At 49.5% G+C, this 27,052-nt stretch overlaps 1 protein-coding gene and 1 long non-coding RNA gene across 3 annotated transcripts; one reads left to right on the forward strand and one right to left on the reverse strand.

Annotated features, from left to right (window-relative positions):
• Positions 1-1,509: 1,509 nt before the first annotated feature.
• On the reverse strand, positions 1,510-27,052 carry Igfbp2 (insulin like growth factor binding protein 2). The gene is made up of 4 exons (XM_004864615.3): positions 26,515-27,052; positions 5,676-5,905; positions 4,853-4,993; positions 1,510-1,999 (listed from the first exon to the last, which is right to left on the reverse strand). The coding sequence occupies exons 1-4, from the start codon at positions 26,948-26,950 to the stop codon at positions 1,835-1,837; spliced, it is 972 nt and encodes a 323-aa protein (XP_004864672.1). The 5' UTR covers positions 26,951-27,052; the 3' UTR covers positions 1,510-1,834.
• On the forward strand, positions 23,988-25,746 carry LOC147829337 (uncharacterized). 2 transcript variants are annotated; one of them, XR_015449167.1, is made up of 3 exons: positions 23,988-24,162; positions 24,599-24,925; positions 25,414-25,746. It is a non-coding gene; the product is annotated as an uncharacterized LOC147829337 (long non-coding RNA). The 2 variants fall into 2 exon arrangements; XR_015449166.1 differs by lacking the exon at positions 25,414-25,746 and having other exon boundaries at positions 24,599-24,974.

The following is a 27,052-nucleotide window of genomic DNA, read 5'->3' on the forward strand; positions in this document are numbered from 1 at the left end:
CCGTGCAGAGTGTTCTGGAAAGGACCTATGCCAAGTGGCAACCTTGGCTCCGTGAGACTCTGCGACACCTGCTGCAATGCTCTAGCTCTCAAGGTCCTTCACATCTGCAGGCCCACAGGTCCCAGCCTGTCCTTTAGGCCGGAAGCATTCTCATAGGCAGAGGAGCAAACTGTGGCTGGGAAAGGGGTGACACAGCTGGCAATGGCAGGGCGAAGGACAACAGGTCTGGACTCAAGGGCCCTGACCACCACTGGTCTCGCTGCATCCCTGGCTGGACATCAGAATCCCTGGTGGGCTGCCCCACACCAGTCAGACTGGGGCTCTGAGGAGGACGAGCCCTTGGCATGAGCTCTGGAGTGTTAGCCATGGCTGAGCACCCTGGGCCCAGCCCCTCCAGACGCCACTTTTTATAGTAGCTGAAGGGACAAAAGGAAATCACACCCCACATGGGGGCTGCTGTTCTTTCAGGCCCAGGTTCCCCAGAGCCAGGCTCTCTCCAAGCTTCTTGGCCAGCTTCTGTCTCCAGTCCTGGCCAGTGGAGTTTGGGGAGCTCTGGGGATATTTTCTTCTTCTGTAAGGTGGAAATAATAACAGGGCTTTTTTCATGATTTCATGATTAACTGAACTAACGTATGGTGTATTTCATGGCCTGGTGCAGCCTAAATTCGACCTTCCTGTCAGGGATCTCTGTTCCCAGGGATCGGGTTTTTCTGCACTCCAGGAGAGATCATCTCATCCCCACCAATGGCCTCAGGTGTCCCTCAGCCTCTCAAGACCTGATGCATGGAAAGGGGTCCTGGGTGAGGCCACTGGAGAAGGAACTCTGGCCGGAGGGGTTCAAACTGCAGACCAAGGGGGATACACGACTTCATTTAACAGCCTCTCCCATACTGTGACTCCGTTTCCACAGTCTCTCAGCCTGTGTCCCCTTGCACATAAACAGGCCATTGTATCCATTTGGCATTTGCTGATCTGAGCACCAGCCAGTTGGACCCCTAGGGGAGCAGCTGCAGAATTCTCAGGGTGACACCCATGTGAATGAGCCAGTCAACAATGGGCCACTCCCTGGCCTTGAGGCTCAGGTGAAACCTCTCACCCTGGGCAGGAGGGCACTCTCCTTTATTTAGAGGCCAGAGAGCCCCAGTTCTGACATTTCCCGATGACTATCTCCCAGTGCAGTGTCATCTGGATGTGGCAGAAAGGACAACAGACCTGTGCTCCACCTCTCCTCCCCCGCCACCCATCCTGCTCCTGTGCAAGACCAGCCAGGGCCTGACGGGGGCTGGAAGCCACCCCTGGGAGGGCAGGTGGAGACGCTGGACACTTTGAGCTGGCTGCAGGAGGCAGCCCTTTCTCCCGTCCATCTTTCTCATTGCCATTTATAGAGGGAAACTTTGCAGCACCTTTCCCATTTTCTCAGGAGTCAGGGCAAGCCGGGCAGAAGATGGCCCAAAAAGCCTCCAGGTCCCTTTCCCGGGGAGGCGCCAAAGACTCAAGCAAGACCACACATTTTATTTTTCCTTCCTTTAATCTTAAGCAAAAGAGACGTGGGGTTCAAAAATAAAAATTTCTTTTATCCCCCCCCCCAAACCTTTACCCGGCCCCCCCCAGTGCAACCCCCTTCTTCCCCAGGGAAGCAGGAAGCAGGGGTGTGGGCATCTCCAGCTGGGGAGGGGGAAGGCAGGGGGCGGTGCCGAGCTCGGTGCTGGTCTCTCTCCAAATATAAATACATGTGTGGAAACTCCTAGGAAATCCTCCACACCCACCACCCAAGCACTCTGGGTTTCTGCCGGCGTTTGCAGGGCTGGGGGGCCAGGCACCGGCTGGCTGCGGTTTACTGCACCTGCTGAGCCTGCACCCCGCCAGCCTCCTGCTGCTCATTGTAGAAGAGATGGCACTCTGGGTCCCCCCGGATGGTGGGGGCTCCTTGGATCAGCTTCCCGGTGTTGGGGTTCACACACCAGCACTCCCCACGCTGCCCGTTCAGAGACATCTTGCACTGTGGAGAGAGGATAATCTGAATTGAAGGACGCCCCACAGCCACCAGCTATCCCTCCTTCTCTCCACCAGGGGCTGGCAGAACATACACTGAGCTCATGCTGTAGGATGGCCCTTCTCAACCTCGAATATGCACTGGGAATCTGGTTAAAAATGCAGATTCCCATTCAGTAGGTCTGAGATGGACCTCAACTTCTTCATGGCTAACAAGCTCCAAAGTGATGCTTATGCTGCAGCTGCAGGGACAATGCCTGTCAATAAGGCTGTTGGAAATACCCAAAGACAAAAGGACTCTGATCCTACCCTTAGGAGATCCTATCAGCTGAGGGACCTGGTATACTGGAGTTTAGTCACAGTACAAGGAGAAAATCACATGTGAGAATAAAGAATGTGCTAGGTACTGCGTTAGCAATATACACACCGACCAGTCCGTTTATATTTAACACATACATTCACACGATTCTCACAACCACCTTGTGAATTAGGTACCATTATTATTCCCACTTTAGGGATGATGAAACTGAGGCCCAGACTCATTAAATAACTTGCCCAAGGTCACACAGCTAGTAAGAAGCAGAGCTGAAATCCAAATCCAAGCATTCCCATTCTAGGACTCCCTGCCCCTCTCCATAAGCTAACTAGTTATTATTGCAAATTGCTTTAGCTACCCATAAGTTACAGCAGACAGCCCGTTTTTTCTTTAGAAGAGATCACTATTTCTTCCGAGCTCCAAATGAAGTCATTGACTTACATTTGGAGGGTAGACAAACAAATTGTTTTCATGCTAATGTTGCATGTTATCTATGGTCACCTAATATGGTCCCCACAAAGCTAGGTTGAATGCTTGGTTGGCAGCTGGTGGGCTTTTTAAAGCGATTGGATTATGAGGGTTCCAACTTTTTCTTTTTTTGGTACCAGGGATCAAACTCTGGACCTTGCGATTGTGAGGCAGGTGCCAGAACCACTGAGCTAAATCCCCGACCAAGGGTTCTAACTTTTAATGCACTTATGAGATCATAGTTTGTTGGCACTATTGGGAGGTGATGGAAACAGGAGGTGCAGCCAAGTTGAACAGAATGGATCGTGCAGGTGTGAATGGGGACTATTATCTGGTCCCTGAGGCCCGGTCCTCCCTCTGGTCCTCACTCCTGCTCTGCTTCCTGGCAACCCTGCCCCACTATGCCCTTCTGCCATGACAGTCCACCTCACTGCAGGCCCTTAGCAATGAAATCAGCCAAGCAAGTACTGATTCCTCCAAAGTCATGAGAAAAAATGGGTCTTCCCTCCTTTAGAATGATTATCTCAGGTGTTTTTTCACAATGACGAAAAGCTAAACGTCTGCAAGTGAAGGAGGTGGGAGAGTGAGACCCCCCCAAGGGATTAACACTACCCCACCTGTTGGCTTCACATATCCATCTTTTAGGTCAATGCTGACTGCCATCAGGATCACCTGAGGTGCTTCCTTCCTTCATTCATTCATTCATTTTTGCAGTACTGGGCATTAAACCCAGGAATTTTACATTGAATTATATCCCCGGTCCTTTTTGAAGGCAACAAAGCCTTCAACACAAGAAGCCTTGTGAGGGGCATTTCAGATCACAGCCATAATGTTCTTCTGAACATCAGTCTAGCATTTAAACAGTTTGTATATCTACTCCCCCAAAGTAAGCCAATGACCTCATCTGAGTCTTGCTAAGTTATCCAAACTGGGCTCAAACTTTCAATCCTCCTGCCTCATCCTCCAAGCGTTCTGGGTTTACGGGCCACATCACATCCAACTTCCTAGGGAGCATTTTAAAATCCTGACACCAAGAAAGAACTCCAGACCTACAAAATTCAAATCTCTAGGGGTGAACCCTGGATCCACATTTGTAAAGCTTACAGACATCCTCAGTGTGCACCCAAGGCTGAGAGCCTCTGCTTGCAAACAGAATGACAGCCTGGAAACCACACTCCTCTCCCATGAGAAAGGCATACATGCATGCTTCTCCCTCTACAAAGGACAAGGTGGAGGAAGTGAGGGGTGGGGCAAGTAAAATATGAATGATCGACACTTAATCGCTACAAAATCTATGGCTATGGGAAAATACTGCATATGCACACTGATCATTAAAATGCATATGGGGCCTGGGATTTAGCTCAGTGGTTCCAGCGCCTGCATCGATGCATATGAACAGAAAGGAGCTGAGGGCAAAAGGCTCCTAGGGTTAAACTTCTTTAACTTTCCCCAGAACACTTAGTTAGAAACATGTTCTAGTATCATTTTTAGAAATGTTCTCAATGGTATTTCTCTATCCCCAATTCTCACTTCCCGGAGGTATCTGAAAACCAGAGAGGCAACTTGGCCAGCGGTTTCAACTGGTGATTCTGATGATGATGTCCTGATGGAGCTTGTTAGAAATGCAAGTTCCTGATCCCCACCTGCCACACTGAATGCCAGTCTCTGGGGGTGGGCTTAGGAATTGGCTTCAGGTGATTTAATGCTTGGTTTAGGCAGTGGTGATGAACCTATGGCATGTGTGCTGCAGTGGGCTGTTTTTTGTCATTGAAAGGTTCGCCATCACTGATTCAAGGGCTCTTCTCCAGGAGGCTCCCTCCCTCCCAAACTGGATACCAAGCATCACTCACAGGTGGCTAGGAGTGGAGTCACCCTGACCTGCCTGAGGCCAGGAAGGGAAGCCCCACTCTCACTGGCCTGGCAACTGGCACTGCCATCCCCATGGTTACAGAAGCCTGGTCTCTGCTCAGCTCTCAAACCTCAGAGGATTATAGGTGGGTGAGGCAGGAGCCAGGCATTCCAGAGCCTGGGGCTGAGGAGGAAGCTGCTCTGGCCCAGGTTGGTACCTGCACTCACCTGTTTGAGGTTGTACAGGCCATGCTTGTCACAGTTGGGGATGTGCAAGGAGTAGAGGTGCTCCAGAGGGCCCCGATCATCTGGAAGTCGCATGGTGGAGATTCGCTCCAGGACCTGGTCCAATTCCTGCTGGCAGGGGGTCTGCGCGAAGGGACACTTGAAGTAAGAATAAGTGTCCCACAAAACACTGGCACCAGATGCAGTCTCAGAAAGCATTACATCCAGGGGGAAGGGACTTTCCCAAGGCCACATGGCTAGTAACTATGTCCAGTGACAACCAACCCTGTGACCTCACTGAGTCTAACCCACCCCTAAAGAAAGTCCTTTTTTCCATCTGTGACAATGGCCTTTATGATTCAAAATGGACTCTACCTGCAAATACTGAATTCAATGGCTGTCTCTGGAGTGTCTACATGGCAGAGCCCGAGCTCCATTCCCTGCCATTAAACCAACCCAGGCCAAGACTCAAGACAGCAAAGCTTAGCTGGGGAAAGAAAAGGGGGACAGGACAGCTCAATGAGGGGAGCATATCACAAGGATGAGCAAGCTTCCTCTTCCTTTCTGAGATCCATTTTCTTTGGCTGTCCCAAAGCCAAAAGGAAATACAGAAGTTTTAGAAGGAAGAGACCTCAAGAAACCCTACGTCCAGTGCATTTCATAGCCTTAGGTACTGATCAGCCTACAGGCTACTGAATATGTTGGTGGCAGCACTAGGAACAGAAGTATGTTACCTGTAGGTTGCACATGGGCTATAGTAGGGTGGCCGTCCCAACTGTGAGATCCCCTTCTGTGCCCACCTACAACTACATCTGACCCCACTGACCCTGGCAGGTGGTGGCCGAAGCTTCTTGGGCTCTTCCAGGCCGAGGTGGTGTTTTCCACCTTTGCCCATCTGCCGGTGCTGCTCGGTGACTTTCTCCCGGAAGACAGCCAGCTCCTTCATGCCTGACTTGAGTGGTTTCCGGCCAGCACTGCCTCCACCTCCCAACATGTTCATGGTTCCATCTACATGGTTCTCGCCCAGGCTTCCCTCAGAGTGGTCATCACCATTGTCTGCAGAGAGGAAGAAGAGCTTCAGGCCCTGCTCCCCGGGAGATGGGCTCCCTTGGACTCCTGATGCTGGGGAGGATGGAGACGACTGGTGACAAGGATGAGGCGACAAACATCTAATGAGTGCCCACTGTGAGCCAGAGCCCACACTCAGCAGTTTACACAGATTACCCATTTCAGTTTCATAGGAGCTCTTAAGTGAGGACTTCTCCAACTCCCCCAACTGTTCCAGACAAAAAGAGGAGGGTCACAGGGCCCAATCACTTGCTCAAATCACAAGCCTGCTAACTGATGGGTCCAAGATCTGAACCCAGGCTGTGTACTCAGGAAAATGACAGGGAAACCGCTATTCTGCCTCCATCCTATAAAGCCGGGCAGAGCGGAGGAGCACAGAAGGCTGATGCCTCTGCAAGGCCCTCAATGTGGGATGGATTGGGTCCTTTCTGGAATCCATCAGTGCCTCCCAGATTCAGCCACCACTCAAGCCAAATTTAATTCCTTCATTTATGGTCTAAAAGGTGTAGATTAAGTTTGGGGTTTTTTGTTTTTGTTTTTTAGTGCCACAAAGATGACTGAGCCATGGCGTGCCTGGCAAGGGACGGGAAGGTAGAAAGCCGCACAGCCAGCCAAAACTGATCTGCAGCACTCCACTCATTCACTCTTTATTTGCCCATACCAAGAAGTCCCCATAGTGCTTTGGTCCTAGGCTGCTGGGTCACTACTCAACTGACTCTTCTGTGTCCAAATCTACAGCATCTGTTTATCAAACTCCATCCCCACTACACTGAGAGTCCTAAGTACTGCTTATCCCAGGGCATGAATCCTCATCAAGATGTCTGAGAAGCATCCATCCCGTCTCTTTAGACCTTCTTAAACCTAGTGTGTGCCCAGCCCTGGTGGAGGGGACCTTCAGAGAGCCCCCAGATACCACAGTCCCTTCCTGAGTCCAGCCAGGGCGTGATGAGAGGAATGGATCATATGATCAAGTTATAACCAGAGAGACAAGTCCCAGCATGCTCTATAAGAGCAAGGTGTCAAACAGCCCAGAGCGGCCCCTTGTAGATGCATGCAGAGCAGGGTGAACAGAGCCCCACACTCCACTGCCCAGAACCATGGAACGACAGCAGATTCCAGCATGATGCTGGATGCAAAGGGGATGTTTTTCATCAAATCATGCATTTTCCTCTTCTACTTTATTGCACCTTCAAAAACTTAACAGTCCCAATCACAAAACAGAATGGCTCTCAGTGTGTCTACACATGGGCTTGAGGCGAAGCACCCAGTACATGGTGGTCCCTTCTGAATTCAGGTACATGGTGGTAGACTCCAGGGTCCCTCTCCTGAGCGGTGTTATATGGTGGAAAGGACCAGCACTTACTGTACAAGGAGAGCTGTAGTGCAAGTTGTGAACCATGGCCATTGGGCTAAGGGACAGGGCTCTTCTTCCATGCCTTATGTAGCAGTATTCAACAGAGATTGTCCCTTTCCTCCCCTCCCCTTCCAACTAAGTTTGACACCTGGTTGGGTTCTCACAGGCTACACCAGCCTCCAGGGCATCATTGCCGGCTGAAGGATGCGTACTCAGGTTAAATCCTAACTGCCACTTTCTCTAGAAGCTGAGATTCTCTGCATATTTTCTTCACCGGAAATGGTTTCATAGTAATAGTTCCTTCTTCACATAACTACTGAGAGAATGTTGTAGGTAAAGCAGTTAAAAGACCACTTGGAGTGTCTGGGGATTTAGCTCAGTGGTTCCAGCACTTGCCTCGTAAGTGCAAGGTCCCGAGTTCGATCCCTGGTACCAAAAAAAAAGACAACTTGGAACGAAAACTCTCTATCTGTGCTGCTGGTGGTAATCATTTTGATGATGATGATGATGATGATGATGATGATGATGATGATGATGATGATGATGATTTCCCATTATCTGCCCCCTCAGCAATGGAGAACCTGACCAGCAACCAGGAAGCAAAGGAAAGCAAGATGCTGAGCATCAAAATGGCTGTCACTGAATCTTTTTCCACTGAAAACCAAGGAAGAACCTTGAGGGCTCACAACACTACTGTGCCAGTAAGCCTGGCCTCTGGATGTCTGGCATCCAAGGTCATCACAAAATAAAATCAAATCAATAAAATTAAAAGCAGAAACTTACATAGACAGTGATAGGAAGTATCAAAGGAAAGGGGAAAAGACAGGCATTAAAAACCAAACATAAGAACTCTAGGGACACTTTGTGCATGGCAAATAAATCCACACCCATCCAGGACCCCTGAAGACTTCCATGTTTTACAGCCCAAAGCAAGAATTATATTGAATTGGTGATGATCTTGGGATATTATAAAGCGGGGAGGTGCTTCTCTGCGCCTAGACTTGGATGGCAAGTTTCCTGCCTCTCCCACACAGAAGAGAACAGGTGGCTAATGAAGGCCCCAGGCGCACTGGACCTTCTCAGCCATCCAGGAGCAAAGTGAAAAAGACAAAATAGGAACTTTGACCTGTCCTTGCCCAAGCGCTTTGTCCTCAAGATCTCCCTTGGTATCATCCCTCCCCTGCTCACAGTGCCCTCCTCAGCTGGCTTCCTACCAACAGAGGCAGGAGGAATTTCTGGAGACCTCCACTCCACTTCCAGGCTAGAGACTATGTTCTGCTTGCATGGTAAAGATGAGGGCTCTGTGCAATCTGCTGGTGCAACACAACACCACCACTTCTGGAACCTTCCACACTGCAGCCAGGAAGACTGTGATTCTCAGAAGCTGACTCTGACCTTTTTTGGGAAGAAGCTGTCTGTCCACTCTGAGGCTTGAGTTAAGATGGCCAGTCTCTACAATTGCTATAATTGCATGAAGCCTGACTGAAGCAGCAAAGGTAGCTCATGGTCAGTATCACCACAGAGCTTCCAGGAAGGCTCCATCCACCCAAATCTGGTGCCTGAAACGTCCTTTGGGATCAAGGTTTCTCAACCACAGCACAACAGTTGGACCAGATAATGCTTTGTCACAGGGGACAGTCCTGTGCATTATAGGACATTGAACAGCATCCCCGGCCTCTACCACCTAATATCAGTAGCACTCTCTCTCGGTGGACAACCCAAACTGTCCTCACCGCCAAATGTGCCTGGGAAGAAAACTCAAGCCTAGACTGAGAATCTCTGTTCTGGAGTCAGTGGTTATCCGAAGGCCTGGCACTTTCAGAACCATAGCTGAAGTGGCTCTAGACTCTACAAAAAGCTGATTTAGCTCTACTATATTCTCCTGCAACAGCCAAGATCCTCCAGTACCCTCCATCCCAGCTACACCAGTCCATAGTTCCTGGGATAAGGTGCAGGAGTCGTCCCTGGGCATAGCAGAGCACTCAGCGTGCTCTCCCCACTTCCCTAAGCCCTGCCAGGGCTTGTACCACAGACAGCAGCCAAAGAAGCATCCCCTGACTGAGTTTTCAAGGTGACCCCAACATTAAATGATCCAAATACCCTCTGCCGACTTTGGAAACATATTTGAGGAGAGGGGCACAGAGAGCAGTGTGTGCGCTCAGGCCTCAGGCTGCAGGCAGGACCAACCTGCCCATCAGACACAGCAGGTCAGGGCTCAGAGGCCTAGATACTGTTTTAATTTATTTTAAAATCAAAACAAAAACAAACTTTAAGTTAAAAAGTATTAATATATAATACTGTATACTTGCATTCATAAAACCATGTGATTTTAAGTGTGTAATGTGACTTTAAAATGCTTTTATGGAAGGGGCCCCCAAAAATGTCTAGGGCCCATGAAGGTCATAATGGGACCCTGGTTCCAGGTCCCAGGAGCCAGGAGATAGAAGGACAGGGTTGGCTTTCTGTCCTGAGATGTCCCTGACTTCTCTGAGGTGAAGGTCAACTTGTCTACCCCCATAGAGACCACCTGGATTCAAGGGTATGTTTCTTTCCATTCCTTTATCCATCTCACCAACAACAACAAACATGCCAACATGATGAGGAAATCAATGGGCTGGTTTGCTGACGCAGGCTCTTCTAGAGACCACGCAGCATCCATTTCTGTCACTGGAACAGGCTTTGGGACCCAAGTCCAATGGCTGTCACATCTAAAAGCCAAAGCCCAAGGAAGAGAGATTTTCACTGAGTAGAGATGAGGAAGGATTGTAGGGTGAGTAAAGCGTCCATGCCGTGTTGCTATTCTCGGCTAAAGAGGTTCAAGGATGCAAGACCCCAAGTCTAATGCCTAAGTCTGAATTCTAGCTTTTCTACTTGGCTTTTCAACCCTAGGTAAGTTAGTTGAGCTCTCTTTGCCTCAATTGCTCATCTGTACAAAGAGGACAAATGGCACCAGCTCCAGTGGGCTGCTGGGAAAACCCCAAGAGATGCTGCCTGCATGGGCAGTGAGGGCTTGAGACTATAGGAACACCTGGGGTTACTCTCAGCTGCTTCACACCCACCCACACCCACACCCACACCCACTGCCTTGCGCCTCAGTCTCAGATAAGGGCACCATCACAAGCTACCAAGTTCCTCCCATACGTTCTCAAAGAGGCAACAGGAGCAATTTTCAAAAACACATTCCAGATGTGGAACTCCAGCTAGAGATGGAATTTTCCCTCAGAACAAAAATACCAAGTTGTACTTTTTTCTGCCTAAGAGAGCTCCAGAATAATATTTATTAAGCGACCACTTATGTATGCAGCTCTGCAGGCCACAGTACAGAGGTCACTATAAGAAACAATTCTTGGGCCAGGCATAGTGGCCCATGCCTGTAATTCCAGCAGTCTGGGAGGCTGAAGCAGGAAGATCACAAGCTTGAGGCCAGCCTGGGCACTTCAGTGACTGAGCAAAAGCCTCCTTCAAGATAAAAAATTTGGAAGTGTTGGGGATGTAGGATGGTGTGGAGGCCCTGGGTTCAATCCCCAGTAAAACAAGAGAAAGAAGAAATGTGGGGGAGGGAGAGTGAGTGTTAGTTCTTAGCAAACCAAATGGCATCATTGTACAAGGCTTCAGGCTTAGACGTGACTGATAGGGATCTCCAAGGCTCCCGAAGAGAATTCAAGGCTTCTATTTATGGACTGGTAAGCATTAGCTCTTCCCTCCTATGTAGCAACTAGGAAATGGGTCCACACTGAAGCAGGGCCTTTCACGATTATATATGGAAGCTCAAGCTCTTCCCAGAGAAGTAGGAGACAACAGAACAGACAATCCTAGTGCCACCAAGTGAAGGGTGGAAGAACAGGGCTTCTCTCATCCCTGCCCTAGTTGTTGCCACTTACTCCTATCTCAGACATTTAGATATGAGAAGAAATGGATCCAATGTCCCACTGGAGAGATGACAAACCTGAGTCTCAGGACTGCCATCTGGATCTGCAGGAGCAAATACTCCCTGCTGCCATTATCAAAGGTGTGTGTGGCTGCTCACTGTCCTTTGACTCACTCTTACTAACCTAGCCAGGAGGCCAGCTGGCTGACACCCCAGGAGAAAGAGCTTTATATTACATCTATGCATTAATGTTCTGGTTCCCAAACTTCACTTTGGCATATCCCTTTTTTTCCAATGGCATCAGTGGCCTTACTCAATGTGTCAAATCCGTTTCAACAGTCTCATTTCTCCTAGTGCCATTTCCTGACCTCGATGCTCCACTTTTTGTGATTCCCAATCTGTGGGAGACCTTAAAGCAATCTTAAGAAAATAGCCCCCAAGAATCTAAAAGCAATCTCCTAGTCTCCCTGGCTTGGGATGTATAGCATTGGTCCTTATCTAGTCCTGGTTAAGAAAATACCTTTTTCCCAAAGCATCACACATCTGCCTAATAGCTCAATGTGTCTCTCTGCCTTTTCTGTATGTATTCTGAAGAAATCCTAACCATTTTCCAGCCTTCTCATTGTATCTTATGATTATCTTGAAATCTAAGAGCTGGGCATCCGAGAGATGATCTAATCCTGCCCTGGAACTTCCACCATCTCCAGTGGATTTACCTTCTTCAACAGGTAATGACATTCCAGGCCCTTGCAAGAACTGCTTTCTGCTTACTGGGCCAGAGGGATGAATGCTGCCTGCTTTCCTCTGGTTGGACGCTGGCTAGGCAGAGAACTCACAAGTCTCCTTCTTTGTTAATTCCTCCCAAAATGTGCTTAACCTTGACATATCTTGTGCAAACGAATATATACTATCTATCCATCACCCTACTGCCCCTCCCCAGACAACTTCTCCACTAATATCCATGGCAGTGAACAATTCATTAACAGCCTCAAATGGGCAAAGAACACTAGCAGTCAAGTGCTCTGAGTTCCATCTTTGCTATTTATCACTCACCCATCATTTTGGCCAAATCTTTTCACCTTTCTGAGCTCTAAACTTTTTCAAGCTGAAAAATGGGGCTAATCCTGCTTAAACGATAGCTACTATTTAAATAGTACACAATTTGATCTTAATTCAAACTCATTGTGAGCAAAATCAAGCTTTAGAAGAAATGGGCGAGTAATCTATTTCTTGAGTTGATAAATGTAAGTAGGTAGAAGGGCAGTGGTGCCTAATCTGTAGAATGGTCAAATGTATCAAAAAAAAAAAAAAATGAGTTGTAAGTAAGTTCTTCAACACTGTCTGTTTGGATGTCTTCTGAAGCCTAATACTGTTGATAGTTTAAATGTTCTTTTTTCTTTCAGGGCTGGGAATTGAACTCAGAGCCTCATGTATGCTAGGTAAGCACTCTACCACTGAGCTAATACCCTCAGCCCTTTAATTTTTTTTTTTTAAAGGGAGCCATGCCTCAGGTGCAAGTTTGGGATAGATTTTGTGGCGGTTTGTTTTGTTCTGTTTTGGTTTTGCTCCCCTCCCCCTCAGTTCTCAGGATCAAACCCAGGACCTTGCAAGTGTGAAGCACACTTTCTACCACTGAGACACATCCCCAGCCCAGGTGTTTAAGTTTTTTATGTTGCTAAATATTACAGCTCTCTGACATTTGATGGGAGTCTCTGGATAAGATCGGATTCATCTAAATTAACTTTATTTTCAAATTTTAGGGGAAGAGAGAAAGAGGGAAGAAGGGGAGGGCCGTGGCGAATAATGCTATGTCTGCAAGGATAAACTTTTCAACACACACAGGAAATGGATTTTGTTGAAGAAAACAGAATTCAAAGCTAGTTCCTTTGCATGGCGGATTGTAATCTCCAAACTCTATCTACGTGGCTACAATGTTCCATAATACAGCCATCCACAGGCTGGGACTAATCATGTGGGTCATGCTGCAGGTACAAAGGGAGTTAGAAGGGGGGTTCTGTTTGTTATTTTTTTGTAGCTAAATTTTAACCTGAAGACTTTAGTCTCTCTGGGTGAGTGACACTGTTTATGTGTCTTCCTCCATCTTTTTTTTCAAAAGGTCAGAGGCAAGAGTCAGCACTGGCCTCTTGTGCTAGAATTCTGAATGGTGCGCAGGAGTGTCTTTCGCGGTGTACACTGGCCCCCAGAACACATTCCAACTTAACGACCTTCTCCCAGTTGATAAACTCATCGATCCCCTGGAGACATCTAGCTTCATTCCAAGCTCCCTTCCTACTTTTCCCACCCTCTGACCCTTCCTTGGAAAGAACTACGAGAACTCCTGATAGGCCAATAGACCAGTCACCCTCTCTGAGTCCCTCTTGTGGGAGGAAATGGCTCTGTGAATGTAACTGATCCACAACCCTCCTAGGCTCCTCATCCTATGGCTCCCACAGGCCTACCACCTAGCTGAGTAGTGAAGAGCTCAGAAGACTGTCGAGTCGACAGGCAAATAAGCTATGCCACCTTCCTTGGAAAGTGCAAGAAAGCCTCAGAAAATGAGAGGAGGGCACAGCATCAACAACACAGCCACAGAATCCTCTCTCCGCCTGAATTCTTGATAGAGTGGATCTCCTTGGTACACCAATTCTTACATTCAAGCCTGAGTCAAGTAATTCTGGCATGACAGGAAGACCAGCACTGGCCAGAGTGCCAAGGACCAAGATCCCCAGCCTGAGCCCTGACTTTACTATCCCAGGTATTTGAGTGATGCCAGGCAGGGTGTTGAGCTGGGTTAGGCTTCAGGGTCCTCCTTTGAGGTTTCAGGGGTTAGTGCAGGTCAGTGGTTTTCAAACAAAGCTGTCCACCAGAAATCATCTCAAGAGCTTGCTAATAATAGTCCTGGGTTCCACCCCCAGAGATTCAGAAACAGCTAGCCTGGGTAAAGGCTAAGGAACTTGTATTTTGAACAAGATCCTTCAAGCTCCAGCATTTCCAAGACCTGCAATTCTTTATGATTCCCTCTTCTCCCTGGGTTTCATGAAGAACTTGGTAAGGGGAGAATAGTGCTTCATTTTTTCTTTTTTTCTGAGACGTATGGCCTGGGGTTGGGGATGTTGCTCAGTGGTAGCAGAGCATTTGTTTACCCAATGTGCGGAAGCTCTGGGTTTGATCTTCAGCGAGAGCAGGGATAGGGGCTCACATACATACTTCTCACAGTACGCTCATAAGCATAAGCTCTTTCTACCCATTGGCTCACAGGTCTGTAACAAATGTCAGACATACACAGAAGGGCCCTTCTCGGCTGGGCATCATGGAGATTTCTAGAGCATGCCCTCACATCACCATCTCATCTTGGGCTCCCCCTGAGTGAGCAGAAATAGCAGAGCCTCTCCAGAGCCTCCCTGCCTGTGCACACTCTAAAGGACTGCTTTATAAACATCAGGGTCATTCCTGGAATCGCAAGGACCTGGGGAGGGTCAGGGCTGAGGCAGACAGCTTGAAAAAACAAAAACATGCTCAAATTCAGCCAAGGTCCTTTGAGGCTCTTCGAGCCAAGCTGTCCTTGAAGAGCCAGGGAAACTGATATCAAGATGGCAAACAACACGATCAGCTTTCACTCCTTCCCATGGGTCCTGAACATTTCTCTGTGGGCTCCATTCAGGCCCTCTGGGAACTGGCAGGGTGACCTAGCTGCTGATGGTCTGAGTGAGTTGAGTGGGCACCGGTGCAGAGTTGGACCAGGGGTTATGGGAACAGGAAGAATGCACCTGACTCCACAATTCTACTTGTCTCTACATGTGCACAAGAACAGATGCACAGAAATTATTTGTAGTTGCAACCACCTATCAGCAACCTGATAGCCTTTCAATGAGTGAATGGATAACTACAATCTACAGGGAAATCTAGTGGAATGATATGCAGTATTTAAAAAGACCAGCTCTCCCGTCTTTGTCAATAAGATTTCAAAAACCTAATATTAACAGGGAAAATGAAATGTTTTATATACATTTTTCAAAGAAAACTTGACCAATACTGACCACCCATCATATATATATGTACAGATATGCATTCTAGTCATCCAACATATATATGTACAAAAATCCATTTAGCTAAGAAAGATAAATATTAAATACTGCATGCTAGTAGACAAAATATTAACCACATGCAGTTCTGGGTGATAGGCTAGTATTATTATGTTGTTCTTAGTAGTCTTCTACATTTTTAAACTTAGATGACTAGGCTGAGGATGTAGCTCAGTGGCAGCAGAATGCTTACTTAGCACACATGAGGTCCTGGGTTCAATCCTCAGCAATCAATCAATCAATAAGTAAGTAAATAATCACTTCTCACACTACCCATCTCTTGCCTTCCGGCTGAAGCAAGCTATCAGTAACCCTTGAGAGCCCCCAGAGTCCTACTGGCTGCAAGACAACCCACCTCCCCACAGTGACGTGACACACTTCAACACCACTTTCTTTGGCTAATTTCAACCAAAGTCCTTTGCTCACCAGTCAGGGCTGTGTCATGGGCTCCTTGTCATTTCCCTGTGCCATAAAGAACTAGGAAATGAATCAGGAGGAAGACCTAAAATAGCAGGAGAAGGTCAACAAATTAAGAAGGTACAATGAGGGAATCAAATGGCACAGGCCAGAGAATGGAAAACTAAGAGACAAGCTCACCCTGGCACAGCCCAAAGGTGGGGCGAGAGGCACCGTGGGGTACGGAGAGTTGGAGGTGTCCAAGGGCCAGTAACACCCAATAGAAAGGAGACAGCTGTTCTGTCTCCCTGAAGTCAAGAGAAGAAACAGCTTTAGGCTAAAGAGATGGAGGTTAGAAGTCATTCAACAGTTTCATGAGGAAGAACAAAAACAATTAACAAACTGCAGCTGAGGAAAAATTGCACAAACTTTGTCTTCTACAGTTTAGGAAGAAGCTTTTGAGGAGGAAGGAGGATGGACAGTGGGGTCTCCAGGTATCCAGAGGCCACTTGGTGGATTCAGTGAATGGACTGCTGGACAAAACACGCTTGTAATTCGACTCCACTTCTTCCCAACACTTTAGCCTGGTCCTCCAGCAAAGGGCAGTGAGAAGGTCTGTGATTTCCCTTTCTTCTCTGAAAGCTGGAAGCTTCTTGGAGGTACAAACTTAGTCTTAGCTTCTTTTGTCTTTTCTTGTGCTACTGGGGATCAAATCCAGAGTCTCATGCATGTTAGGCAAGTACTCTGCTACTGAGCTACACCGTCAGCCCCTAGTCTTAGTCTCTATTGAGCTTTTAAAAATTATACTGAACCAAAGGACAGGAAGGGAGGGTGTACATTTGCTTTTCGGGAAGGAAGATATTTCCATTTCCAAGACTGAAGCAGACTCCTATCAAACTTGATTCTCTTACTTCCGGTCCATAATCACAATGAAGGGACCTCATTATTTAAAATATCAACATCTTGGCAGGAATGGTGGCACATGTCTATAACTCCAGCAATCAGGAGGCTGAGGCAAAAGGATCTGTGTGAGTTTGAGGCCAGCCTGGGCTTTATAGTAAGTTCAAGACCAGTCTGAACTACATAGCCAGACCCTGTCTCAAAAATAAATAAATAAATTCAAACATCAAGCTCTTTCCAGAGCTTTGGTCAAAAAGCAAAGAACTACTTACTTATTTGCAATATATATCTTCTGACTTAATTTCTTCTTAGGTAATATTTAACTTTTAATAGCTTTTCTTGCCCCCTCCCAGCATTAAAAGCATGTACCCCATCAGGGTTAAAAGAAAAACAGCTGACCAAGCTAAGAGACTCCTACCCACTGCCCAAACTTTTGGCTTACCTGGGCCACTCTGAGTGAAGAGGAATCATCTTGGGCCACACGTAAAATATGCAGCATAGTTAATGTATATATAAGCAAGGAACTTCCTTAGGTAACTGACTGTGCTTGGTGGCCACAGGAGGTGGACTTAGTTCCTCACCCCATAGTCACCTACAGAGTCCACGCTACAGCACTGTACAGTGAAATCATGAAAAAAATCACTGAAAATCACATAATTGCGTTACAAGTTTACACAATGGTGCACACCTATAATCCCAGATACTCAGGAGGCTGAAGCAGGAGGATCACAAGTTCAAGCCCAACTTGACCAACTTAGTGAGAGCTTGTTCCAAAATAAAATTTTAAAAAGGCCTATCTGGGGATGTAGCTCAGTAGCAGACCACTCGCCTAGCCTGTGTCTAAGCCCTAGGTTAAATCCACAGCATCACAAATCCCCTCCTGTAGAGGATCATATTACTAGATGTCCAGGGTGGTACAAGGCCTCCGGACTGCCTTAGAGTAACTTATTACATTCCTTCTTTGTCTCATTTCTCTGGACTCTCTTTTACATCTCTAGTAGCAAGAATGGATAGGGGTAAAGGGAGGCAGTGAGTACATGAAGCATGAAGCAGGACAGGAAGGACTCTTGCCTTTCCCAAGACCCATATTCAACCCACTACCCCTACCGTGTGGTTCTGATGATGCAATCCCCAGGCCATCTTGTAGAGAGTGATAGAGACTGACCCTCCCAACTCCTCTCCCACTACCCTCCCCTTCTCCCAGCCCCTTCTCCATCCCTGTAACACTCTTCCCAGATACTCCAACCTGACAAACTGAACCTAAAGGATGCAAAAAGAAATTTAAAACCTGCAAAGATGTCCAGGCCTGTCAGCCACACTCTCAAACCAGCACAAGAAGTGTCCTGAATATAAATAAGTGTCTTTAAATAGGTCACCATGCTTTTTTCTTTCTTCAACGAAAAGTTCACTGATTGTGTCTGATCTAATACTGCATCACATTGTCGCCTTCCTTGGCTATGCTCTCTTGGTTTAGGAAGCAGCAAACCAAACCAAAGACAGCCAGCAGACACTTGAGCAAGAATCCTCATCTCTGAGGTATAAATGGGCCATGGTTGGCCATCAAGCTATTGGTGGAACCATAGCAAGGGACAACTTCAATGGCTACGGCTACCACTGGAAAAACATGGACTCCAGACTTAGATTCCTTAAAGGCTTCCCAAAGCCAAGGGCAGCTGTCCAGATAGCCACACCCCTAGCAGAACTAAAATGACCAATCACAATATATTTAAACAGGCATTTGCCTTTCTCCTGATCTGTGCTGAGATTAGGGAGAAAAAAAAGAATTAGAACTTGTATAACTTCATTTGATTATCTGGTTTCTGCACTGCATAACTTTGTTTTATCATCATGCCATCACAAGGTTGATAATTTCTTATCTGCACTCATGCTTGATAAAAAGAATCACAGAGTTGGAGGTGAACAGTACAAAGTCATGGAGCCAGTGCCAGAGCCAGAACTAAACACAAGTTGTTGAGCTCCATAGCTCTTAACCACCCAGAATGGCATCTGGTCACTGGTATCACCTAAGAGAAGACTAAACCAAAACCTTATAAACCCAGCACTTCACTTTCGATGCCCTATAGGACCCCTGTAGGTCCCAGGGACCAAGGCCATCAGTCACAGGCCAGCTGGTTCCACCCGACCGAAAAAGCCTTTCTGACCCAGGAAACCATCCCGCCCCTCCCCCTTTATCCAGCTTGGCACACCGCTTGCTGCTGTTGCTATGGAAACCACCCACCGATATTAGACTGTCACAAGGGGTGGGTGAAGGACACAGGGGAATTGCCATTCTCATTTCTTACTGGCCTCGGGCACTTTGGAAAGCAAGTTCACCATCCAGAGGCAACCTGGCACCTCCATCCAGAAGTAAAGACAATAGACCTAAGAGAAACGTCCTGGAGAGTTGCAAAAAGGAGCATTTTTGAGAAGTTATGCCTTAATTACTGCCTCCCATGGAAAAGGAGCATTTCCAAGAAGCAATATGCAATTCGCTCCTTTTGTGCGTGTATAAGTCCGATGGAGCAGAGCACTGGAATGAAAACCAGAAACCTGTGCTTCCTTGGCACTCAAACCTGAATGAAGCCTTGATTTCTCTCCCTGGCAAGTGAGGAGAGTCCTGAGACTAATAGACCTAAGGTGGCGGGTGGGGGGGACAAATAACCAACCTAGGGGCCCTTTGGTAGAAGGGGAAGATGTCTAGAACAAAGCACTTACCATTATTTTATCATTTACCCTTCACTTAATGCTAATGACTCTCTATACTCCACAAGCTAATTGGGATCCCTCCAGCTAGAAGGTCCCCATCTTTCCAACTCTGCATCAGGACGAGCACACTGAACAGGCTCCTCTTGCATCCCCACCCCTGACAAGGCCTTCAGGGGCCCCCTTCCCGCCCTCCCCTCGGGACTCCCTGGCTCTGCTGAGCGCAGGCTGACACACCTACACCCCTCCACTAATTAGAAACCTCCCCAGGCTTTGATTTGGGCCAACTCACCAGGGCTTGTGGGCCAATTCCTCTGCCCAGCGACTGGAGGTTTGCCAGTCCTCAGCCCCTTCGCCCCAATCCTCACTCTGCCCTGCTTCCTAACAGCCAGGAAGAGATGTGGGGCTGGCAGCCAGAAAGTCTCCAAGGCCTCCAAGTCCATGTCCCCCACCGCCAAAAAGGGGCGGGGGGGAGTTCCTGACTCCAGTTGACTGCGTTAGTTTCTGGGGGAGCCAGCTTTCTGAGCAGTCTCCCTCTGAGTCTTGACTGACACCAAGCCTGAGCCAGCCCAGATCTTCCCGGGCTTTGGGAGCAGCCAGAATGGGACAGAGGGGTGCTAGGAGCCATGGAGGATCGTTCACTCTCCACCAGAAAAAAAACTTCCCACGTCCCACAAGTCTCTTCACTGTGGGGGTAGAAGTACTCCAAAAGCTGAGGAACTCGGCTTCTCTGGGCTTGTCCCTTCCTTTTCCCCTTCTCTCTGGCAGGAGACACCCACCCTAAGTTTTTGATGGAGGATACCATGCTTTGTCTTCATGGTCCTGGTTTCACCCTAAGTATACAGTGACCCCAAAGTCTCGAGCATCCACCTTCTCTGCTTTCCCGAGGCCCTGCCTCCTGTGTGATACCTGAGAACAGTCACCCGGGCACTGTGCGCACACAGGCCACCATGCAGAGGGACAAGTGCCATTAGGAAGGCCTCCAGCGCTCAGAAAGCTCTCCCTAAGCCAGTGTTCGTCCCTTACCCCCTACAAGATGCTGCTCCCCTTCTCAGCAGTGAGGTCAACTCTGGAGAGGATGTTGTCAGAAAACACCATTTTGGAAAGAACACCCAATTTTCTTGCCAGGACCATGTTTAACTTTCTGGCATCTCAGGCTCAGAAAGGGTCAATGTGAAAGTTCCCTTTACCTGGAGTAGGACATGGGCTCCAACATGCTTCCCTGGCTCTGACCACTACCCGCCCTTCAGTGCACCTTATGTACCAAGTGCATTAGGGTCACCTGGGTCAATACCTGGCCTTCTTATTCCAAAGCCTGGGTCCTGGTACCTTTCCTCTGGAAGGAACCTATGGAGAAAGGGCCTTCCCCTGCTCTACTCCTCCTACCCCAGATGCATCTCAGGTAGTCATCAGCCCTCTAGAAACCCAACAGCTGGAAAGCTCGGTCCTCTAGGTTGCTTGGCCAGATGAAGGTCAGACTCAACCCTCTGTCACCTCCCCATAAGCAGCAAAGCTTGCAAAAAACCCAAGTGTCAAAGCTCTGGAGCCATCTCTACCCACCCCAGTCCCTCCTACCACTATTCTGGGCACTACAAAATAACATGTGACCTACATGTGACATGTGATCCCAAGAAGGGTCAGTCTCAGACTCTAGGACTTGGGTCCCAAAGAGCATTCACTGCCTAACCCATCCATAAGAAATCCAAGCCTGATGACCTCAAAGCATTTAATTATTGTCAGCTAGATGATTTATGCTGTGGTTAAAGCACGGTTTCATTACCCTTTCCCCAGGGTGCCCCTACAGCCCTGTGAAAGTGAGTCATAGGAGGTATGCATGTTTCCACTTTCTAGGTGAAAAGATGGAAATCAGGTGACTCATCACCAAAACCAACTACTTAGGCTCTGTTCTTTATCTATTTGACACTCTCAGAGTACCAATCCCATGAAGTGGGTATCATCAATTTACAGCTAAGGAAACTGAGGCTCAATGAGAATCAACTTCTCTCTTCCAGGGACTAACACAGTAGTAGCCACCTGGGATCTGAACTTGCAGGATGAGTGGCCTGTCTTGACTTGTCCAGTTTGTCCTTTGTTCTAAGGGCCAGTTAACCAAGTGTCAGAGAGGAGGTGTCACCCGCCAAGGTTAAGAATCCACTAAGTGCCAGGCACCTTCTCTGACCACGGGTGGCCCAACATGTACACCATGAAGGAGATAAAATCATCCTTATTTCACCAAACCTGGCATTTGAGCACTGAAGTTCCATGAGGGTCTTCACTGGGACCTGGTTAATGACTGCTTCCACACCAGCAGCTGCCTACCAGCTATTTCTCTCCAGAGACTCCCTGGGACCCTTCTGCCTGTCTTGTCTAACTGCTGCATGCCAGCCACTTACATTCTTTAAGTCTCCCAATGCAAGGATTTGGGCCTTGCAAAGGAAATCAAGGAAAACCAAATACAGTAACCCAAATCTGGTAGTGGTGAGTCGTGGTGATCCCTCACCTGAACATTGCAAGGGGCCAGAACTCAACTTCTGGCCAATCTGCTCAAAGGCTTTTTGCTGCCAAAAGCCCAAACAATCCCTTGCTCAGCTAAGGAGGCAAAGGGATGTGGAGGGAAGGTAACCAGGCTGGTCGCCCTCCACGCCTCTCTCTCGGCTCCTTGACTGACCCCATGTCCACACGTGTGAGATAGAGACAGCAAAGCCTCCTTGTCCTCACAGGAAGGGAGGAAGACAGGAGAAGAAGCAGGCAAGGAAGTCAGTTCCGATGGAATAAGGACAGATGGGATGGCCCATCTCCTGATGGCTCCCTGCCACCTCAGGAAGCTGCTGGCCAGAGATAACAAGGAGAAGCAGAGGAGCCTGGAACATCTGCCAACCAGATCCCCAGCTCCCCTGGTGAAGCCCAAGTGTGACCGCCCCCCTTCCATGCCTTCAGTGCAGCAGTAGCAGCCTCGTACTAAACTCTGTAGCAGGAAAGCACCAGTCCCCTGCCCACTAAGTCCTTTTCTACAAAGCCCAGTCCCTGCCCAGCCAGTGAACCAGCCTCCTCTTTCAAGGATTTCAGTTTCTTTAACACCCCAGTCTCCAGTCATCTGCGTGGTCTCCTTTGGGTTGGATCTGAGGAAGACTGTGGTCAGTACACTTTCCACACCCTTCTTGAGCCCTGTCCACTTACTTGATGTGTGGCCATGTGTCCCAGTTTGGCCAGGCATGACAGAGATGTGGGAAGGGAAAGGTATGAGAGAAAAGAGAAGAGTCTAGCGGGACTGAGAGGATAGGCTGGAGTAGGCAGGGGAGGAAAGAGAAGCTGGGAAAGGAGAAGAGAAACTGAGGTGAAATGGAGTCCCTGAATATGATCCTTTAAAACAAAAAACAAAACAAAACCTCAACTTTTTTTATTTTTCTTGGTAAAGTGTTGTAGTATGTGAGGACCAACAACAAAACCAAATGAGGGCAAAGCCTGCTGATTTCTGCTCTCCAATCCCTTTAGGAGGCTGGGCCACCTTTCGGTATGACTAACATCCTTACCCCTTCTCCATTCCACTGGAGCTAAGGACTATCAGTTTTGAGAGCAACGAGTCCCATTTTCTATGGTAGAGAAGAACAGCCGTGCTGAGAACCAGCTAGAAGTTTGTATGGCACATTTGTAACACTAAATTCCATGACTCCCTTAACCCAAAAAAATGATTTGTCTGAAATTGTACTTAAAATGAGAGGCATGGAGTGCTAGCTCTCCCTCTTCCCTTCGCCTGCCAGGAAACTCAATAGTCCAATTTGCCCAAGAATAGTCGCATGACCCTCATTACCACAACAGGTGGCTTCTTCCCTCTAGGCTCTTGCACCTATTCTGAGACTCCTTTTCAAGGGAAAACTTTGAACAAATAGCCCTGGCCTACCCCAGCCACAAAGAGGAACGCCCACCGCACCCTCACTGGTCACCTCTGCCCCACCCCCGCAGAGACAGGCCTGTCTCCAAGATGCATCGAGCCCAACCCTGCTTAGTCTCTTCACCAAGGAGCTCTCGGTGTCCAAGAGAGAGCCCAGGAGCTGCAGCCTCAGCCCCCCACCCCGTCCTTCCAAGTATTCCTGGGGTGACTCAGGCAGGCGGCTTAGCAGAGCTGGTTCAAGGAGTTCTGTCCAGCAGGGGGGCGGGGAGGCGGAAGGTAGTGGTGTTAACAGTCAGTGACAGTGGGTCCCACTCATTCTGCAAGTCTGTTTTACGACTTTGAACTCGGTATGCAAATTTATGCAAGACAAGATGCAAAGCTGCGCTCGCGGCCAGAAGTGCCTTTGCTTTCTCCCCGCTAGTTTTGAAGCTGCACTGAACCACTGTAAATCAGGCCCGCCTCTCCCCCTCTATTCTCCCCCCACAGCTGAAGACTTGGAGCCTCCCTGCTCACTCGCCCACCGGCCTGGGCCTTTGAATGACTGCACATTTCTACAGCACCTTTATACGTGCGGAGGGCCAGCTGGCCCGCCCCTCAGCATAATCCCCTGCATTGGACCCCAGTGGGGAAGGAAGCTGGGAGATACTGAGGGACCAGCCAGGCCAGAATTCTGAAAGAGCCCGGCCTGGCCCCCCAGCCCCCCACATTTCTAGGTGCTTCTGCTCACGCCACCACCTTACCCACAGACTTGAAGTCTTGACTTCTGGCAGATCCCAGGCTCCCCCTTTCGTTTTTCTACCAGGCCTCCCTACCCTACCCCGCCGTCTGACTCCTCAGTTCCTGTGACCCAAGTCCCAGCCCGTCACCCCCCTTCCTCAGGATACAGGCTCACCATCACCCACTTCTAACCCGCCGCCATGTGCCCACCCCCACCCCCTGCATCTCTGCCATCCCCAGGAAGCCAGCAACACAGCCCCTGAGTCCCGGGAACAAAGACAAAAGAACTAACAGCAAAGCCGGAACTGCTGGGGTTTGCTGCCTTGGAATAAGAGGGTATGCTTAAAATTCTCAAAAGGAACCTGCTCAAAGAGGAATGCAGGCTGGGGGGGGGGGGCGGTGCTCATTCTTTGGAGGGGGAGAAGGAGATGGGAGACGGAGAGTAAAGCACAGCATTCAGGGCCAAGGTCTCCGTCGGGCCACACGCAGTCCCCACCCTACCCCCAGCTCCCACACCAGCACTCTTCATTCAGTGACCCTAGTCCTTGCCCTGGCCCAGGACCTTGGCCCACAGGCACAGGCGCCTCCACCCTCACCACCATCCTTGTATGCACGCCTGCCGGCCCAGGCTTCTGGGGTGGGGGGGTTCCCTGACCCTGCTCCCCCTCAGGCGCCATTCAAGCACCCCAGTATTGGTCATTTCTTTCAAGAGCATCAACTCAGCTTTCAACTCTTCACCCCCTCACCTCTGCTTAATGTCCTCTCTTCCCAGACTGGAGCACAAGAGAAAAATTCGGAAGGTGTCTGGGCACGAAGAGAAGACTGAGAAGGCTGCTGGGGCAAGCTGGTGGACGCGAGCCCCATAACCGGGCAGAAAATCCGGAGTGACATTCTTCCCATGAAGTCACTCCATTGTCCTCGGGCTCCCCTGACCAAACGCCCCCCGCCCGGAAAAGGAAAAGTGGCTGGGAAAGAATCTCCCTCCCCCATCTGTTGCCTGCTGAAGACCCGAACCTGCTTCAGGGACCTCTGGAAAGCAGGAGAGCTGGGTTTCAGGCTTAAAGGGAGACGAATGAAGAGTGGAAAAAATACTAAAATGGTAAGGAAGAAACTACACCACACACTTTATTAAAACAGTCAAAATCCAAGCAGATCACACGAGGCCTTTGAAAAAGTTCACCCTGCTGAGGAAGATGTTTAGTTTATCCAAGTTCAGCTCAGAAACCGCACAAAACCTCGGAATGGCAGGACTGGGGACAGGCGCCGGGCAGGAAGAGGATGCCCAAGTCTTTTTCCCTTTATTAATACTCTCTTAGAGTGGCAGAAGGGAAGGGTTAATTGCAAGGCAGGCTGGGAGGGAAAAGAAAGAAACGGAGGTGTTTCATTTAGAAGGAAGCACTACCTACCTCTGTACTCAAGGTCAAACTGTGCCAGAGAAACAGAAGAAAGATTTCAACTCTGACCCTTAATTCCATTCTCAAGGAGAACAGAGAACAAAACAATAGCAGGCCAGAGGAAGGGAGGGGGGCTTACAAAGAAGCTGAGAAGCAAGCAAAAATGTTTGCATTTTTTTCTTTTTTCCCCTAGTGAGAAACTTGGTCAGACTCACTTGCTTTTTAAACAGCAGCGAGCAATGGACACATTTCACCACTGTCTGCAGGAGGAAAGAAACAGTTACAGCTTTTCCCTGACCAGGGAGGCAAGGAGCTTTTGTAATTTAAAAAAAAAAAAAAAAAAAAAGTGAACTCCTTATAGCTTGGTGGTATCCCTCACATAGCTTTTTGGAAAAAAAAAGTCAGGCTCCCTTAACAAAGAACCCCGAGATCCCCATTCTACCGGATAGGAAGCAAGCGTTCCCTGGGTCAGGAGGGGGAGGGGTAACGCTCACTAAGAGTCTCCGCTTCCCCCGCCCAGGCTGCTCCAGCCTTCCGACCTGGGGCCCAGATGCCTAACCGCCTCACCAGGCTGCCAGGGACCTGGGAATGCAGCGGGCGATCCGGCTTAAATTACACTGATCCAACTGCCGGGGTCTCCTCTCGCCTCCCCCACTGCCCCCTCTCCCGCGCGCGCTTTTAGTTTACCATGCTACCTTGATGAAAGAGCCTTCTTCATTCTCTATGTAAAATAGTAGCGTGTTTTAATTGTTCTCCTAACCAACTCACCCTACAAAGCACCAAGTCCTCCCCCTCACTTCACAACCCCAGGAGAAGGAAAGGTCCCTCGACGTCCCTCCTCGCACCCCCATTTCACCGTGGTCCCCGGTGTCACCAGCACCCGGTGGCCTCGGCCTCCCATCAGCGTTCCCACTAAGACCCTCCGATGCAGGTCATCGAATCCAGCTGCGCTCCAAGTTCCTATTCCCAAAGATCTAACCCTCCTCCCCAGCAAACACCCCCTCCAGAATCGAAGTGAGGATACGTCCCACCCGGGGAAGGCTATGGTAACCCGAGTGCCTTTCCTCTCCCCATTTGTCCCGACCTGGACTCCAGTCCCCCACCCGGGGCCTGACTTTCGGGTTCCCCCTCTCAACAATCTCCCCAAGTCTGATCAAGGACTCCGTTCTTCCTTCTCCACAGCAGTTCCTGAGGTCCCGCCAAACACTCCTTCCCCCCTGAGCGACCGACCGCAGGCAGGGCTGCCCCGCTGCCCTCCAAGTTTCTCCCAACTCGTGCTCCCTGCCCACGTTACCTGCAACCTGCTCCCGGTTGGCGCCGTACTCGGCGTCCCCGAGCTTTTCGCAAGTGCCCTCGCCGTGGACCAGCGCGTGAAGGGGCAACTCGGAGCCCGGCTTGGGGTAGCAGCGCATCCCCTGGGCGCAGCGCGGGGTGTAGACGCCGCACGCCTCGCCCTCCAGCCGCGCGCACACCGAGCAGCAGCCGCAGCCTGGCTCCCGGACCAGCTCGGCGCAGGGCGCGCGGGTGCCGCCGGCCACCCGGGGCCCGGCTGCGGGCGACGCGACCGGCGGGGGCCCGCAAGCGGCCAGGCGCTCGGCAGTGCAGGGCGGGCAGCGGAACAGCACCTCGGCCCTCACCCCGCGGCCACCACCGCCCGCGCCCAGCAGCAGCAGCAACAGCAGCGAGGGCAGGAGCAGCGGCAGCGCAGGGCCGCCTAGTCTCGGCAGCATACTGGCGGTGGCGAGCGCTACAGCGGCGGGCGAGCGGGCAGGTGGCACGGCCCAGCGAGAGCCCGAGCCGCCACCTTCGCTTCTTTCTCCTCCCCTGCCGCC

The sequence above is a fragment of the Heterocephalus glaber genome, unplaced genomic scaffold (assembly GCF_053883595.1).
Source record: "Heterocephalus glaber isolate CG9 unplaced genomic scaffold, H.glaber_assembly_v1.0 deba00000621, whole genome shotgun sequence".
In the NCBI taxonomy this organism is placed as follows: domain Eukaryota; kingdom Metazoa; phylum Chordata; class Mammalia; order Rodentia; family Bathyergidae; genus Heterocephalus; species Heterocephalus glaber.